At 41.1% G+C, this 19,129-nt stretch overlaps 1 protein-coding gene and 1 pseudogene across 1 annotated transcript in view; both read left to right on the top strand.

Annotated features, from left to right (window-relative positions):
• The first annotated feature begins 637 nt into the window (after positions 1–637).
• Positions 638–19,129, top strand: part of TTC26 (tetratricopeptide repeat domain 26) — a 53,610-nt gene continuing 35,118 nt past the window's right edge. Inside the window, exons 1-6 of the mRNA XM_029922821.1 lie at positions 638–736; positions 1,242–1,379; positions 5,518–5,610; positions 8,597–8,711; positions 10,943–10,992; positions 18,449–18,594. Coding sequence (XP_029778681.1) covers positions 734–736; positions 1,242–1,379; positions 5,518–5,610; positions 8,597–8,711; positions 10,943–10,992; positions 18,449–18,594 — 545 coding nt within the window. The 5' untranslated portion in view covers positions 638–733. The remainder of the gene's footprint in view (positions 737–1,241; positions 1,380–5,517; positions 5,611–8,596; positions 8,712–10,942; positions 10,993–18,448; positions 18,595–19,129) is intronic.
• On the top strand, positions 15,124–16,274 carry LOC115278384 (annotated as a pseudogene).

Genomic DNA, 19,129 nt, shown 5'->3' with positions numbered 1-19,129 from the left:
TTTCTTCAACCGCGAACCCTCCGTGTCAGTTGTTACTGGCTTGCGGCCCATCCAGCAGACAACTCTCATCTGTTTCGGTTACAAAGATCGGAGTGGATGTCTAACATTTCACAACGCGGTGATTCCATCCCACGCCTGCAAAAGGATTAACCCGTGTCACCAGTAAAGTAGATAAACTAAATCGTCCAACCAACATATATTTATTACAGTTCTGTGTTTACTATGTAAATAAGAAACTGTATTTCGGTGAACGCCCGCCTATAAACAAAACCTTCCCAGGTTCAGCGATTTTTTGGAAGTGTCCCTGAAACCGGAGGCCGCAGATCACGTGCCAGTCAGCGCCTCGGGTTGCTATGGAACCCAATAAGGTCCAAATCGGAAGTGGTCCTTGAAAATGACTTTCCCGGGAAACTTACATTGGAAAAAGAATGCCTTTCCAATTCGCCTTTTCTTAAAGTCAAGTCCAAAGTAGAGACACAGACGTTCACTCCCAGCATAGAAAACCCTACCTCTCCTCCTGAGAGGAGAAATTCTCCCGCAGCGGCCGAAGGGAGCGGAACCAAAAGGCGGAGGGCACCGGTTCCCCGGAGGGCGCTTCTCCGCAGCGAACCAGGCGCTCCCAGCCCTGCGGGGTTGCCGTGGAGACGGAGCTAGCGGTGTGGATGCCTAGACGCGCTAAGGCTGGGCCTTTTCTGTCCGTCTGGGGAAGAGGCTCACCGAACCAACTCCCAAGATGGTTAGTATCTCTGAACAGTGAGGGAGGAGAACTTTGAGTGGATCCTAGGACTGGAGATCGGAGGTTCCCAGCCAACTTCTGGATTAAGGCCAGGAGTGTCAGCGCAGGATGATCTCCCCGCCCTACCCACGTTCTCACTGGAGACAAGGATGCAACTGTAAACACCTCGATGCTTTCTTCCCTTCTGCTTCTCCATTTCCCCACCTCTAAGCTGCGCGAGGGATGGAAAGCAGACCAAGGGAAGGCTGAGATGACAAGCTGCGCCAACCCATCTCCTGCCCCACTCTAATGAATTGATAAAGAAGATACCGTGTAGTAGCTGTCGAGTTCAGCCCAAGTACAGGGTGATGGCCCTTTTAGTAAAATATTTGTTACAAAGCGTTTCAATGCGCTTCCGTGGGGTTCGTTGTTAAGGATTTGACATGCACATCCTGGAGCTGTCACTGAGTTTAAAACTGACCATCGGAATTGGGTCATACAGCTGTCTTTGTTGCTTCTTTCACAGATGCTCTCAAGGGCCAAGCCTGCTGTGGGCGGGGACCTACCGCACACTGGCAAGAGAAAGAAGAAAGGTAGGAAGATTCCAAAACTAGAGGAGCTACTTTCACAAAGGGATTTCACTGGAGCTATTACCCTATTGGAGGTAATGTCCTAAGAAGATTGCTTCTTAGGAGGTGAATACCAGAATATGGATGAATGCTTGGGTGAATGCTGGATGCTATGTTGTTGGAATAGGTGGAATGTTTTTTTTTGGGGGGGGGGAGGCTTCCTATAAATCAAGTCAGGCACAGATTCCAGATTCCATGTTAATGATAAACCTGATTAAAGATAACTAAGATCAACTTATTTCTTGAGGGACACTTGTCAGTCCCACTGATGGTGAATTCAGCTAAAAATAGGGAGGGATATTTGATACAGCATCAGTTCACACATTGTTTATCCCAACCCCTGACCAATCTATGATTTATTCCTATTGTATGTTATAAGATTTGGATCATTTAAGTAATACTATTGTGCTTCATGCTTATTGTCTAGAATACTATATCTTCAGAAAGTACTTCAAATCTCAATAGCAGTAGTTTTCAACTTTTAGTATGCATCAGAATCACTTAGGGTACTTATTAAAATGTATATTCCTGACTCCTGCCTTAGGGATTATGATCCTTTCTTTTTTTAATATTTATTTTTGACAGAGAGAGAGAGAGCATGGATGGAGCAGAGAGATAAAGGGAGAGAGAGAATCCTAAGCAGGCTCTACACTCAGCACAGAGCCCATCATGGGGCTCTGTCTTACAGATGGTGAGATCATGACCTGAGCTGAATCAAGAGTTGGACGCTTGGCGCCTGGGTGGCTCCATCGGTTCGGCTCAGGTCATGATCTCACAGTCTGTGGGTACGAGCCCCGAATTCAGCTCTGTGCTGACAGCTCAGAGCCTGGAGCCTACTTCAGATTCTGCATCTCCCTCTCTCTCTGCCCCTCCCCAGATCACTCTCTGTCTCTCTCTCTCTCTCTCTCTCTCTCTGAAAATAAAGACATTTAAAAAAAAAAAAAAAAAAAGAAAAGGACAAGCTGATTAAAAAAAAAAAAAGAAAGAGTTGGGCGCTTAACCGACTAAGCCATCCAGGTGCCCTGGTGTCGTTTCCCGCAGATCGGGGCTGCTCGTCCGCCCGTCCGCTTCCACCCCGGGTTGGGGTGGCACTAGTAGGTGCCGCGGTGCGCTAGCTCGCCAGGTCCAAGCGCGCTCGTCCCCGGCTTTGAGCGCGCCTCCTCTCGGGTCCTTCTTGAGGGAGGGAGAGAAAACAGGGCAGGAGGGAGACGCAGAGAGTAAAGACAGCACATGGTTTCTGATCAAGCCTCTGTCTTTTATTAAGAAAATAATTCACTCTTATATAGAATTTGGGGCGGGGAACTGACCCAGGTTGGTTGCCAGGTAACAGAGTCAAATGAATATCAAAAGAAGAGCCCAGACTTGCCTCTGCAATGCTGGGGAGGGGGAGCTAGCGCTGAATACCCGAAATAAGGCTTTGATCTTTTGTGCACCTTGGCCAAATCTACGTCTGGTGCAGCAAGACAGTCGCCAAAATTATTTGGGCCAGGAAATGGCAATCTCCAGCCTCCAGATGCAAATCTTGTTTTTCTCGGTTCTCCCTGGAGAGGGAATATCCTTGCCTGAGGCAGCCAGAAAACTTGGTGGCTCCCGAGACCCTGGGATTCTGATTCTTTACAAATCACTCTATGGTGCTATTCAGGAACCTGCATTTTTGTCACAGAGCCCAAGTGCTTCTGATGTAGATGATCCAAGGACACTACACCTTGAGAAACTGCTTTGTGGGAATGACATGTTAGGGGAGCACAGCAAAGAGTGAAGAGTTGAGTTTTGACAGCATAGCCCAGTTGTGTTGTGCCAATCATTTCTCTAAAGCACTACTCCAGCTCCCTTACTTAGAATCTCTCAACAATGATTGATTAGCGCTACGTATTTCTCAGTCTTTCATGTGTGGTTCTGTGTTTCTTACTAGCTCTGATACTGAGCACCTTGTTTGACTTTTTTGGTGTCAGCTTTCTCATCTTTAAAATGGGAAAGTTAGGGGTGAAGCCCAGGTCACGATCTCATGGTTCATGGGTTCAAGCCCCGCATCGGGCTCTGAGCTGACAGCTAGCTTAGAGCCTGGAGACTGTCTTCAGATTCAGTGTCTCCCTCTCTCTCTGACCCTCCCCTGCTCATGCTGTCTCTCTCTGTCTATCAAAAATAAATAAAAAACATAAAAAATATATGAAATGGGAAAGTTGACATGGAAGGACCTTCTAGCCCTATAAGCTGATGGACTAGGTGGTAGGTATATGTCTAATTTTTGTCAGTCTGTTTCTCTTCTCTCTTTTAAGTCAACAACCACATTTTCCTTACTGTAATCCTGCACTACTTCCATGTGGTCAGAGAGACTCTGCTCTATGCTTACATACTTAGGTAGACTGTCAAGTGCCGTGATGTTTGGGAATGGGAGCTGCCATGGTCTGGGGTGAGGAAGTCTGTTCAGCTTTCCTTTGTTTCCTGGGAATAATTCAGGAAGACTTCAAATAAGAATGTCTTCAGACTTAAAATACTGTACTCAAATCCACAGCATTTTGTGAAAGGAAGATTTCTAATGTTATAGAGCTAACTACAGGATAATGTTCTTATCCTAGGCCAGAAAGTATCAATGGACGTATTCATTTAAAAAAAAATTTTTTTTTTAATTTTTGAGAGACAGAGAGACAGTGTGAGCAGGGGAGGGTCAGAGAGAGAGGGAGACACAGAATCCGAAGCAGGCTCCAGGCTCTGAGCTAGCTGTCAGCACAGAGCCCAACGCAGGGCCCGAACCCACCATCCGTGAGATCATGACCTGAGCCAAAGCCGGACACTTAACCGACTGAGTCACCCAGTCGCCCCCATCTTCATATTTTAACAGTGAAGACACCCAGTGTTCTGTAGCGATGATCTACAGATATGTATTGGCTCCCTGTTTAATATTTTTATCCATGTTTTTGGTTTATCAGCCTGTGGAATGCCTAATTCTCACCTTACCATGGGAGATCAAACTCTTTCTTCAAAGTCTCATTTGTTTCCTCTGCAGTAGGACTTTTGTTGGCTGGGGAATTCACATATATTTTCTCACAATGGACAGAAATGAGGCCAGGCTTTTGAATATCCTTAATTCTCATAGGTCGTGGTAAACCTGTTCAAGGATTATAGAATGATTTAATGGTTTATTCTCAGCAGAAGGTCATAACCTATGAAGAGATATGTGTGTGCACTAATGTCAGTTTGAATGCATAGAGCATGGAGGGTGAGAGCACAGGCATTGGAGGCAGTGGGCTGTGGGGGTCCCTGCTGTTACCTTCTCTGGCTGTGGTAGCCTTGAGTTCATTGTTTAGTCTCTAACTTAAAGCTATTTGGCATTAGATACTTCACATAACACTTCTTGTGTTCCTTAATATACCCCAGAACTGTTATGGGGATAACTCCTAGATGCTCTCTGGGATAAAGTGTCAGTAAATACAGAAAAAGCATCCAACTCATGATTTCAGCTCAGGTCTGAACCCCCATTGGGGCTCTGTCAGCACAGAACCTGCTTGGGATTCTACGTCTCCTCCTCTCTCTGCCATTCCCATGTGCAGTCTCTCTGTCTCTCTGTCTCTCTGTCTCTCTCTCCCCCCAAAATAAATAAATAACTAAATAAACACTTAAAAAAAGAGAAAAAAGAAAAACATCAAGTATTTGAAATTAGGCATTTCTTTCAACTGGAAATGTTAAATGAACTAGAAATTTTCATCTTGTGAATACGTAAGAAATGGTCTATCTGTGCTATAGTTTTCTTGGATAATGTAGAAGCAAACATTAAAATTCTTTTAATTCCTAACATTGAAAGGAATTGAGAAGATCACATGGTTATACATGTTGTTTCAGTACAGCCTGTTTCAGTTGCTACGTAGCAATAATTGTTCCAGCCTTTTGACGATGCTTCCTGAAAGAAATAATATTTCGATTCTGATAGTTGTTGCATCATTCAAGAAATACACAGTTACGTTCTCTGTGACAATTAGAAGGTAATTGTGCTGAGTTCCTTAGGTACAGGCTTAAGTAAATGGTATTGTCTTGGTTCTGTTACTTCCAATTTCCTATTGTTCATCAGTAGCTTAATATAGCAGTTTTTTAAAGAGGGTTAATTCAAAGTTTTTCATGTTTTTGTTTCTTTGTACTGTTTTTCTGTTTCTTTTTGTAAAATGAAATTTTAACCTGAAGTTCAAACGTCATGTTGGAGAACAAGAAGAGGACACTAACTTGTGGATCGGATACTGTGCTTTTCACCTGGGGGACTACAAGAGAGCTTTGGAGGTCAGTAAAAAAAAAAATCTAGATAGATAGATAGATAGATGGGGCACCTGGGTGGCTCAGTTGATGGGGCGTCAACTCCTGATTTTGGCTCAAATCATGATCTCTCAGTTGGTGATTCAAACCCCATATCTGGCTCTGCAAGGGCAGTGCAGATTCTTTCTCTTTCCCTCTCTTTCCCTCCCCTGCTCATGATCTCTCTCTCTCTCTCTCTCAAAATAAGTGAATAAAACTTTAAAACATTTTTAAAAATTATAACAGAAGGGTTTTGAAAAAGTAAGCTCTATATTATAATAATTCATGCTCTTAGTAAAATTCAAACAATACAGAAGGGAACAAAATAAAATGGAAAAAGTCATCCTGCCTGCCTTTCCCAATCCTATTTCTTTCTTGACAGAGGCAGCCATTGGCTCTTGTTTGATGTGTTGCTTCATGTATGTACAAGTGTGTGTGTGTGTGTGTGTGTGTGTGTGTGTGTGTGTGTGTGTAGTGTTTACTCTGCTTTTACATATATACTAGTGAGGTTGTTCAAATTATTAATATTAGTGTTTTTAAAAATATTTTTTAGAGGCTGTTGGGTGGCTTAGTCAGTTAAGTATCCGACTTCAGCTCAGGTCATGATCTCACAGTCCGTGGGTTCGAGCCCCGCGTCAGGCTCTGCGCTGACAGCTCAGAGCCTGGATCCTGCTTCAGATTCCGTGTCTCCCTCTCTCTCTGCCCCTTCCCTGCTCACACTCTGTCTCTCTCTGTCTCAAAATAAAATAAAGACATAAGAAAAAAATTTTAAATATATTTTTAAAATGTTTTTAAACAGACACGGAATCTGAAGCAGGATCCAGGCTCTGAGCTGTCAGCACAGAGCCTGACGCGGGGCTCGAACTCATGGACAGCGAGATCATGACCTGAGCTGAAGTCAGACGCTTGACTGAGCCACACAGGCGCCCCTTAATATTAGTATTTTTTAAGGAAAGCTTCAGGAGAAGAAGAAAACCCTCTTGATAATATTTCCATGATGCTTTTCTTAAAAGTTCATTTTTATTTTGCTTGGTTAATTTTAGTCATAGGAAAGATTATATCATATTTATATTTCTACGAGTACAGTTTTTAAAGTTATTTTTCTTGATCATTGTAAGTAGAAACTATTTAATGAGCCATGTACAGGATTATGAATCTGGATAAAATTTTAGATGCCATTAGTCAAACAGTTTTTAAATCATAAATGAAATTGTTTAAATATCTACCACATATTCTTACCCCCAAAATGTAATCTAAGGATGTTTATAGAACCTGTATAACTAAAATGAAAGTGTTCAAGGTTAGGCAATGAGGAGGTAAGATGACAAACAGAAACAACAGGGGCACCTGAGTGGCTCATTCAGCTGAGCAGAAGACTTGATTTAGGCTCAGGTCATGATCTCATGGTTTGTGAAATCAAGTCCCACATCAGGCTGTGTGTTGATAGCATGGAGCCTGCTTGGTATTCATTCTGTCTTCCTCTCTCTCTCTCCCTCCCCTGCTCGAACATGCTTTTTCTCAAAATAAACTTTAAAACAACAAAACCTGGGGTGCTTGGGTGGCTCAGTTGGTTAAACGTCTGACTTTGGCTGAGGTTATAGTCTCACGGTTTGTGAGTTCGAGCCCCATTTTGGGCGCCATGCTGACAGCTCAGAGCCTAGAGCCTGCTTTGGATTCTGTGTCTTCCTCTCTCTCTGCCCCTTCTCCACTTGCACTCTGTCTGTCTTTCTCAAAAATAAACAAAATGACAACAACAACAATAACAACAACATAATCAACTAGAGCAAACGGAAGATGTGAAAAAGACGGAATAGAGGCTGGTGGTATTTGTGAAAGGTATAGAGAAAAGAGAGTAGCTCTTATGTTTTAAGAAGAAGAATCAAAGACACCTGGTAAAGAGTGGTAGCCAGAGTGTGTGGACAATGTGGTCGACAAAGTGAATCTCAGGAGGTGTTCTTGGCAGGAAAAAAAAGAACTTTTTAAAATATAATGCCAAGGGGAACCTGGGTGGCTCAGTTTATTAAGTGTCCAACTTTTGATTTCAGCTCAGGTCATGATCTCAGGCTTGTGAGATCAGGCTCCACGTCAGGCTCTGCACTGAGCTGACAGCTCAGAGCCTGCTTCAGATTCTCTTCCTCTCTCTCTCTCTGCCCTCCCCTCTTCGTGCTTGCATGTGTGCACACACTCTCTCTCAAAATGAACAAATAAAGATTAAAAATTATAAAACAAAATGTAAAGCCAAATGGGGGTACCTGGCTGGCTCAGTCAGTAGAGCATAGGACTCTTGGAAATCAGGGTTGTGACTTCGAGCCCCATGTCGGGCAGGGAGCCTACTTAAAAAAAAATAATAAAATAAACAAAATGTAAAGCCAAATAAACTAACCCAGAAAACAATTAGAATGAAACAATATTTGTAGTATATTAAGGAGATTTTAAGTTAACTGAACCTATACATTTCTTATAAGGTAGCTTTTTTTAAAGTTTATTTATTTATTTTGAGAGAGAGGGAGAGGGAGAGGTGGAGAGAGAGGGAGAAACAATCCCAAGCAGGCTCCACCCTGTCAGCATAGAGCCCATTTCAGGGCTCGAACTCATGAACCATGAGATCATGACCTGAACTGAAATCAAGAGTTGACCACTTAACTGACTGAGCCACCCAGGCACTCCTGTTTTGTTTCGTTTTAGATAGCAAAAATGAGTTACTTTTCATTTTGTAATTTGTTAGCTCACAAATCAATGTTGAAAGGGGGGAGAAAACCAAGTTTACAAATTGTGTGGACAACAGCCCACGTGGGCAGGACTGAGCAGTAGCTTCAGTCTGTTAACTTGCAGGTATTGAATAGTTGAGGAGGATATAGGATTCCCTACATGTGAAGTTGTCCAATCTCAGTAAGAGATCCTATTCCATTATAGAAGAATGGCTTATCCATCGCTTTACTGCTGAAATGAAATCCCTCCTTAATATATATTTCAGGAATATGAAAATGCAACAAAAGAGGAAAATTGCAATCCTGAAGTCTGGGTGAACCTAGCCTGTACCTACTTTTTTCTTGGAATGTATAAACAAGCCGAAGCAGCTGGATTTAAAGGTAAAATGGCCCCTTTTATCATTTTTTAAATGTTTTTATTTATTTTTAGAGAGAGAGAGAGAGAGAGACAGCATGAGCAGGGGAGGGCCAAAGAGAGAGAGAGAGGGAGACACAGAATCCAAAGACAGGCTCCAGGCTCTGAGCTAGCTGTCAGCACAGAGCCTGACATGGGGCTTGAACCCACAAACTGTGAGATTGTGACCTGAGCCAAAGTCAGACGCTTAACTGACTGAGCCACCCAGGCGTCCCAAAAATGGCCCCTTTAACATCTAGTATTCATCATTAATGGTAAGGGTTATTTTGGGGATTTTAAAACTTGTATAACTCCTTTTTCTTTTTCTTTTTTTTAAAGTTTATTTATTTATTTTGAGAGAGAGAGCACGTGCTTGCAAGCAGGAGAGGGGTAGAGAGAGAGGAAAAGAGAATCCCTAGCAGGCTCCGCACTATCAGCACAGAGGCAAACACGGGTCTCGAACTCATGAACTGTAAAACTACCACCTGAGCGGAAATCAAGAATCAGACGCTCAATGAACTGAGCCACTCAGGAGCCCCAAATCATTTTTCTAGTGAGGAAAAACCAAGTACTATGATAAAACTAAAAACTAACTAACTAAAATTTAAAAATAAATAATAATTAAAAAAAGAAAACTAAAAAATAGCTTTAGTCTTCAAAGAACATTGAGCCTTAGCAACTTTATGTTTAAAGAGAGAGTTAATCGCTGTGCCGCTTCCTCTCTGCCCACCTCCCCAGAAGCTGAAAGAAAAGGCCGAGAGAAGCAAAAGGCCAGCAAGTTACTTTCTTACGCCCCATCATGGTAGGATGTTCATGTTGTTGTAGGAATTGGGGGTAGTTGTTTAAGCCCTTATGGATGTGGATTTGATAGCTGTTTTCTCTGTTTCCCAATTAGAAACCAAGTAATTTCTGCTTAAAAAATGCAGACTTGTTTTTGTCTGCTTGACCTGGCCTGACAGCCATCTAAGGAGAACTGGGCATCAACTTGCAAATTAGAATAGGGTGGAAAGGAACATGGTGGAAAGATGAAAAATAATGACAGTATGAATCAAAGTAAATTCAGTGTTTTATTATTTTATGTTTAAGAAAGGGAGTGTGAGCAGGGAAGGGGAGGAGAGAGTGAGGGATAGAGAATCTGAAGCAGACTCTGCACTGATAGCAGTGAGTCTGATGTGGGGCTCGAACTCATGAACTATGAGATCATAACCCGAGTGGAAGTCAGATGCTCAACCGACTGAGCCACCCAGGTGCCCCGAATCAAATTAAATTCAAAGAAATGTAGAGAAAGTGGTCAAGGGAACGTTTGTTATGAAATTTGTTAGGGAAGAAGATATTCCAGGGTAGAATTCTTAGAGAATTAACTGATACATACATATTTAGGACAATTCTAGCTCAAATTCATGGACAATGTGGAACTCGAAGCCTTTCTTAATTTGTACCCAAAGTGTTTCCTATGTACTAACATAGTTTTTCTTAATTTTGTTATAAGGGGCTTTGAGTCAGTCACTTATTTTACATGTTTCTAGATTTCATCTGTGAGAACAGTATTAGACACATAGAAAGTGATCAAGGTAGTTATCCTTTCCATATACATTTTTTTATACATCGAAGTATCATTTTTATCTGTAAAGAAATACAGAATTAGATATCTAGAATTAGGAAAATTCTCTAACAATGCAAAGGGGATTTGGAACTCGAAAGATGTTAACCTTTTCTCTTGGTTGGCTTTTTCAGGGTGGCAGATTATCATGCTAGATCTATGGAGTAGAGATTGGTCTAATATTTAAGAAAATATGGCTGTATAATTGTGGAAAAGGAGATTTCGGAAGGAATTGACAAAAAATACTGGGAAGAACAGCTGAATGAGAGTGGATCCCTACATGAAGTGGGATGAACATAGCTGTTTATTTCCAGTGTTTGATCAGTGCGTGAACAGCTCAGCGGGAGGCTGTGTGTGGCGTGCTGCGCTGGGGGTGACGTGATAGAACCCAGTAGAACCAGAGCTGGGGAAGACTAGAACCTTACGGTTTTCTCCTGGTTCTTGATGCTGTTCCCACTACTATAAGTAGAGAACAGACTAAAATAATCTATGTTATAGGAGAGGTATATCATGTTCACATAGGTAAGGATTTGGAAGTTTTATGTTCATCTCCTGTCATTCTTGCAGGGGACTAAGTGTCATTGACAATGAGTAAGTAGCTTGAACTCTTTTTTCTAGCTCCCAAAAGCCGACTTCAAAATCGCCTCCTCTTCCACTTGGCTCATAAGGTATTTATGTTCTCATTTCACACTTTCTGTTTTTAAAATATTTTTTCTTTCTTCTTGTTAAAAACAGCAATGAAAGATAATTTAAATTTTTTTTAAGTTTTATTTATTTTGAGAGAGAGAGAGCATGCAAGCATATGCAACTGGAGAGGCGCAGAGAGAGAGAGAGAGAGAGAGAGAGAGAATGAATCCCAAGCAGGCTCTGCACTGTCAGCATGAGATCATGACCTGAGCCAAAGTCCTCTGACCTTAACCAGCTGAGCCACCCAGGCGCCCTTGGTGAAGGATAATTAAATAGAAATGCTTGTCAATGATATTTGTAGAACAAATAGAATGTGGGTATTAATTTTATAGGATTCTCTTCCCTTTAATGTTCTTTACCTACTAATTTATTTTTTTATTAAGAAATTTTTTTTAACATTTTATTAATTTTTGAGAGGCAGAGAGAGACAGTGTGATCAGGGGAGGGTCAGAGAGAGAGACACAGAATCCGAAGTGGGCTTCAGGCCCTGAGCTGTCAGCACACGAACCCACAAACCGTGAGGTCATGACCTGAGCCGAAGTTGGATGCTTAACCAACTGAGTCACCAGGCGCCCCTACCCTACTAATTTATTAAGAGATGTTAGATTTTAGTTCTTAAGTAGTAGTCTTCTATTGTACTATTGTCTTTTGGAAGCATACTCACAGATACCTTGTATTAACTTCTTGAAAAACATATGCACTTTTCAAAATTGCCTTATAGCAATAATTTTGGTCATCATCATAAAATGTTTTTCCAAACAATTTTCCATATTATAGAAGTTACACGTTAATTCCATTAGACAAATGTAACTAAGCAAAAATTTAAAAAGGAAATAACTACCATATTTAAAGGTGACAACATTTTTTATTTATTTTTTTATAGTTTTTACTTATAGTTTATTGTCAGATTGGTTTCCATGTAACACCCAGTGCTCTTTCCCACAAGTGCCCTCCTCCATGCCCATCACCCCCCTTCCCCTCTCCCCCTCCCCCTCCTGCCCTCAGTTTGTTCTCAGTATTCAAGAGTCTCTCATGATTTGCCTCCTCCCTCTCCCTAACTCTTTCTCCCCCCTTCCCCTCCTCATGGTCCTCTATTAAGTTTTTCCTGTTAGACCTATGAGTGAAAACATATGGTGTCTGTCCTTCTCTTCCTGACTTATTTCATATAACATTACACCCTCAAGGTCCATCCACTCTGCTACAAATGGCCAGATTTCATTCTTTCTCATTGCCATGTAGTATTCCATTGTAAATATAAACCACTCTTCTTTTTTTTTTTAATTTTTTAACGTTTTTTTAAAAAATTTAGTCTTGAGAGACAGAGAGAGACAACTGTCAGGAAGAGAGGGAGACACAGAATCGGAAGCAGGCTCCAGGCTCTGAGCTAGCTGTCAACACAGAGCCTGACGCGGGGCTCGAACCCATGAACCATTAGATCGTGACCTGAGCCGAAGCTGGATGCTTAACCAACTGAGTCACCCAGGCGCCCCTAAACCACATCTTCTTGATCCATTCATCAGTTGATGGACATTTAGGGGTAACAACATTTTAATCTTTTGATAAATTTTATCTCCTTTTAGAATAACTACTTTTTATATACATATTTTATTTTTGTTCATTTATTTGTTTTGCAAGAGTGAGATTCATGCTGAATATATATTTTTATATTCTGCTTTTTTTCTTACTCATCCTTATAATGAGCATATCCTTGAGTCACAAATAGTCTTTAAGACTGTAACTTTTTTTTTAATTTGTGGTTTGGTGTTTTTATTTACTTTTGAGAGAGAGCAGTACAGAGTAGAAGCAAGGAGGAAGAGAGAGAGGGAGACACAGAATCTGAAGCTGGTTTAGGCTCTGAGCTGTCAGCACAGAGCCCAACGCAGGGCTTGAACTCATGAACGATGAGATCATGACCTGGACCACAGTCAGATGCTTAACGAACTGAACCACTCAGATGCCCCAAGATTGTAACTTTCTAAAAATTTTTTATAACATTTCATTGTCATGTATCATAATTTATTTAACAATTCCTAGTTATTTGACTTTTAGATTATATTTATATATTTATTTATTTTTACATTTTTAATACTTATATTCTATACTCCGTGGTCCTCACAGGTAAGCCCCTTAATCCCCATCACCTGTTTAACCTATCCCCCATGCACCCCTCTGGTAACCATCATTAAGAGTTTGCTTCTTGGGGGGCACTTGGGGGGCTCAGTCGGTTGAGCGTCCAGCTTTGGCTCAGGTCATGATCTCACGGTTCTTGGGTTCAAGCCCCGTATTGGGCTCTGTGCTGACAGCTAGCTCAGAGCCTGGAGCCTGCTTCTGATTCTGTGTCTCCCTCTCTCTCTGACCCTCCCCTGCTCACGCTGTCTCTGTCTCTCAAAAATAAATTAAAAAAAAAAATCTGCTTCTTGGTTTGCCCCTCTTTCTCTTTTCTATGCTCATTTGTTTTGGTTCTTAAATGCAATATATATGTGAAATTATATGGTATTTGTCTTTCTTCAACTGACTTATTTTGCTTAGGATAATACTCTCTAGCTCCATCCATATCATTGTAAATGGCAAGATTTCATTTTTTGGTGGCTGGATAATATTCTATTGTAAATATATATCTTCTTTATCCATTCATTAGTCAGTAGGCATTTGGGTTCTTTCCATACTTTGGCCATTGTAGATAATGCTTTTATAAACATCAAGGTGCATATATCCCTTTGAATTAGTATTTTTGTATTCTTTGGGTAATACCTGATAGTGCAATTCTGGATCATAGGGTGGTTCTATTTTTAACTTTTGGGGGAACCGCCATCCTGTCTTCAGAGTGGCCACACCAGTTTGTATTCCCAAGAACAATGTAAGAGGGTCCCCCTTTATTCATATCCTCACCAACACCTGTTGTTTCTTGTCTTATTAATTTTATTATATGAGGCCAGCATTACCCTGATACCAAAGCCAGATAAAGATTCCACTAAAAAGGAGAACCACAGGCCAATATCCCCGATGAACATGGATATAAAAATTCTCAATAAAATGCTAGCGTCCGACTTCAGCTCAGGTTATGATCTCATGGCTCGTGAGTTAGAGCCCCATGTTGGGCATTGTGCTGATAGCCTGGAGCCTGCTTCCGATTCTGTGACCTCCTTTCTCTTCCCCTGCCCCATTCATTCTCTATGTCTCTGTCTCTCAAAATTAAATAAACATTCAGAAAAAAAAATACTAGCAAACCAAATCTAACAGTACATTTAAAGAATCATTCTCCACAATCAAGTGGGATTTATTCCTGGGCTGCAGGGGTGGTTCAGTAGTTGCAAATCAATGTGATACACCACATTAATAAAACAGGATAAGAACCAGATGATCATTTCAATTTATTTAATGTTTTCTTTATTTTTGAGAGAGAGAGAGAAACAGCGTGAGCAGGGAAGCGTCAGAGAGAGAGGGAGACACAGAACCCAAAGACAGATTCCAGACTCTGAGCTAGCTGTCAGCACAGAGCCCGACGCAGGGCTCGAACCCATGAACCGCGAGATCATGACCTAAACCCAAGTCAGACACTCAACCGACTCAGCCACGTAGGCGCCCCCCAGATGATCATTTCAAATAGGTGCAGTAAAAGCATTTGACAAAGTATATCATCCATTCATGATAAAAACCCTCAACAAAGTAGGGTTAGAGGGAATATGTCTCTACATAATGAAGGCCATAAAAAAAATCCCACAGCTAATATCATCCTCAGTGGGGAAAACCAGAGCTTTTCCTCTAAGGTCAGGAACAAGACAGGGAAGTCCACTCTCACCCCTGTTACTGAACATAGTACTGGAAGCTCTCGCCTCAGCAATTGGACAACCAAAAGAAATAAAAGGCATCCATATTGGCAAAGAAGAAGTAAAACTTTCACTATTTGCAGATGACATGATACTCTATATAGAAAACTTGGTTTAAAAAAAACCAAAAGAGGAATGAAGCATCTCGACTCCTGCCTTGGTTCCTGCCTGCCTTTTCAGACAGCCAGCATTTAGAGTCTAGACTTGCTTTGCTGAGTCTACAATTATAACGAATCGGCATTCAGGAGGAAATACTCCAGGAAAAGGAAGAACAAGCAGATCAAGATGCGTAGCTCTATGGCAGCCAAGTTGTGGTTTTTGACAGACCGTCGAATTAGGGAAGACTATCCCCAAAAAGAAATTTTACGAGCATTAAAGGCCAAATGTTGTGAGGAGGAATTGGACTTTAGAGCTGTGGTGATGGATGAGGTGGTACTGACAATCGAGCAAAGAAACCTGGGTCTGCGGATCAATGGAGAACTAATTACTGCCTACCCCCAGGTGGTGGTAGTGAGAGTACCCACCTCTTGGGTGCAGATAGTGACATCACTGTTTTGCGCCATCTAGAGAAGATGGGATGCCGGTTGATGAACCGACCTCAAGCCATCCTGAACTGTGTTAATAAGTTCTGGACATTTCAAGAGTTGGCTGGCCATGGTGTTCCTCTGCCAGATACTTTCTCTTATGGTGGTCATGAAAATTTTGCTAAAATGATTGCTGAAGCAGAAGTCCTGGAGTTTCCCATGGTAGTGAAGAATACACGAGGTCATAGAGGCAAAGCTGTTTTCTTGGCTCGAGATAAGCACCATTTGGCTGATCTAAGCCATCTTATTCGCCATGAAGCTCCATACCTGTTCCAGAAGTATGTTAAAGAGTCTCCTGGACGGGATGTGCGTGTCATTGTTGTGGGAGGCCATGTGGTTGGCACCATGTTACGTTGTTCAACTGATGGAAGGATGCAAAGTAACTGCTCACTAGGTGGTGTGGGGATGATGTGCTCCTTGAGTGAACAAGGGAGGCAGCTAGCCATCCAGGTGTCTAATATCCTGGGGACGGACGTGTGTGGCATTGACCTACTGATGAAAGATGACGGCTTCTTCTGTGTCTGTGAGGCCAATGCAAATGTAGGTTTCATCGCCTTTGATAAGGCTTGTAATCTAGATGTGGCTGGTGTCATAGCGGACTATGCCGCCTCCCTCCTGCCCTCTGGCCGGCTCACCCGGCGTATGTCCCTGCTCTCCGTGGTGTCCACGGCCAGTGAGACTAGTGAGCCGGAGCTGGGTCCCCCAGCCAGCACTGCTGTCGACAACATGAGCGCAAGTTCCAGCTCTGTTGACAGCGACCCTGAAAGCACGGGAGAGCTGCTCACCAAGCTCCCAGGGGGCCTGTTCAACATGAACCAGCTGCTAGCCAATGAAATCAAACTGGTGGAGTGACTCCGCCGGTAAATAATTAACCAACAAAACCCTTGTAAAACTCACTTTATTTTTCTTCTTTTCTCCCCCTCTTTCTTTCTTTCCTTCCTTTTTTTTTTTTTAAACCAACTTGTGATGCTGTTGATGGAAGGTACTCAGGAAGATGAGAGAAAATTGAGTAGGATTAGTTAGGAGAGAGGAAGAGGGAGATAGGTAGACCTCTGCTATTAAGATGTTACTGACTTTTGTTTAAGGATACTGCAGATAGGTGAAGAGGTGAGATACAGAAAAACACGTCAGGCTCTTACAGTTAACCTTTTAAATTACTCAAAAATGTGTACGCTCTCAGGCCATGAAGAACACACACATCTTTTCCCATGGTCCCTTGCTTTTGTTTTTGCATAGTTGCTACAAACCTTAGAATAGGATAACTTTACATCGTGTTGCAAAGATTTGCGATGGCCGAGGAAAATACCTAAATGATGGGAATTTTTTATACAAATCTGAAAATTCCGCCTTTACTTTAACTAGCAACTTTATGTCCATAGTTTATGAAATCTTGAAGAGCCCTTTTATTGGGACTTATAATTTTTGTGTTTTGGTTTTTCCCTTAATTTGGGTGGAAAGGCAATATTAATATGACCCTCTAAAGGGTTTTTTTTAATGACAAAATTGGCATTTTTGCATGATAAAAGGGAAATGAACAGTATTGCAATGTCTGATACACAGGATGACATTTACTCCAATGTAGATAAAATTACACTAGTTTAAAAAAAAAAACCAAAAGACTCCATCAAAAAATTGCTAGAACTGATACATGAATTCAGTAAAGTCACAGGAAACAAAAATCAACATATGGAAATCTGTTGTTCTATACACCAATAATGAAGCAGCACAAAAAGAAATCAAGGAATCAGTGCCATTTAGATTGTTTTATTTATTTTTTCATTTAGAGTGTTTTAATTTTAATTGCAAAAATGTTATTCTGAACATCCTAGAAATGAGCTTACTGAGCTCATTTGAACAACTTTAAAGCTTTTCGTTGATATTGCTAAATTATTTTACACGAAGTCTATCAAATCACCCATAGGCAATATATGAAAATAATTGTTCTAGGTGCATTTAAAAGTATCACTGTATAATTATCTCTCTTTTTGTTCTTTCAGTTTTTCTTTACATGTTTTCCAGACTATCATTAAGTGGATACAAATTTAGAATGGTTATATCTGTCTAGTGGATTGAAACATCATTATGAAATAAATGCCTCTCTTTATCTCTAGAAATTCCTCTTCACATAAAATCTACTTTGTCATATTTGTATAATTACACTGCTCTCTTTTATATAGTACTTGTCTATTATGTCTCTTCACATACTTTTAAACTTTCTATCTTATTGTGTCTTTATATTTAAAAAGTTTTTATAGGGGAGCCTGGGTGGCTCAGTCGGTTGAGCGACTGGCTTCGGCTCAGGTCATGATCTCACGGATGGTGGGTTCGAGCCCTGCATCGAGCTCTATGCTGACAGCTCAGAGCCTGGAGCCTGTTTCAGATTCTGTGTCTCCCTCTCTCTGACCCTCCCCTGCTTGCACTGTTTCTCTCTGTCTCTCAAAAATAAATTTAAAAAGACATAAAAATATTAAAAATATTTTTTTATAATGTTTATTTATTTTTGAGAAAGGAGAGACAGAGTACGAGTAGGGTAAGGGCAGAGAAAGGGGGAGACACAGAATCTAAAGCGGATTCCAGGCTCTGAGCTGTCAGCACAGAGCCTGATGAGGGGCTCGGGCCCACAAACCAAGAAATCATGACCTCAGCTGAAGTTGAACACTCAACCAACTGAGCCACCCAGGCTCCCCATGTGTCTTTATATTTTAAAATGTCTCTCTTGCCAACAGCAAATGAAAGCAATACAGAGACAAAAAAAAAAAAAAGAAAAAGAAAAAAATAGGAAGAAGAAGGAAGGGGGTTGTTATTACCTGTGACTTAAGGTTTTCCGTTGTCAAGTCTATGCTTCCAGAGGCCGTTTTCATTCTTTCTCTGAAGGAGACAGAGGAGAAGATCAGGAACTGAAGGGAAATAGGAGAACAGAGAGACGAGATGGCTGAAGGAGGAGTTAAAATCTCTGCACCGTACGTGTTGATTAACTGTTCTCTAATATGAGTCTTTTCATGTCTTTTTCCCTCTGACAATTTTAGTTTAATGATGAGAAGAAGTTGATGAACTTCCATCAGAATCTTCAGGATATCACAGAAGATCAACTCAGTTTGGCCTCAATCCACTACATGCGATCTCACTACCAAGAAGCCATTGATATTTATAAAAGAATACTGCTAGATAACAGGTCTGTGCCCTTTTATGTCTACTCAGAATCTCATTTTGTTAGTTTTTTCTGAAACCAGTTAGGCTGAGGACCTAGTATGGTTTCCTTCTCTTATCACCATGTGTTCAAATCTGCTTAGCTAATAATCTGGTCACATTAAGAACTCCTTATTCTCCAGATCGGGACTTGTCCACCTTTATTTCATTATCACCCTTCCAAGGAGCCTTTCTGGACTTCTTTTCCCTCCAATTGCCTTCTTATGAAATGTTAAAACCACAGATATACTGTGTGTCCATTACATATTGAGCATATATCTATGCTTTATATATAAAATGAGTACGATTTTCCATTTATTCATAAGAATTTTTAACCCTTTGGGGATGATATGGCCCCTGTTGAAAATTCATAGTCTAAATGTATCATCTCAGCATTGTATTACATGGTAGGTAACTTTCCGAGAAAATTAGAAATAAACCATCCTGGAGAATTAACATTCCAACTTTCATCTCCTACTTCCCCAAAATACCTCATCCACCAGCCTTTTCCCTTTTTGCTT

The sequence above is a fragment of the Suricata suricatta genome, chromosome 2, assembly GCF_006229205.1.
Source record: "Suricata suricatta isolate VVHF042 chromosome 2, meerkat_22Aug2017_6uvM2_HiC, whole genome shotgun sequence".
Taxonomy (NCBI): domain Eukaryota; kingdom Metazoa; phylum Chordata; class Mammalia; order Carnivora; family Herpestidae; genus Suricata; species Suricata suricatta.
Note: the sequence above shows the minus strand (reverse complement) of the source record. Positions and strands in the feature narration are given on the sequence as shown.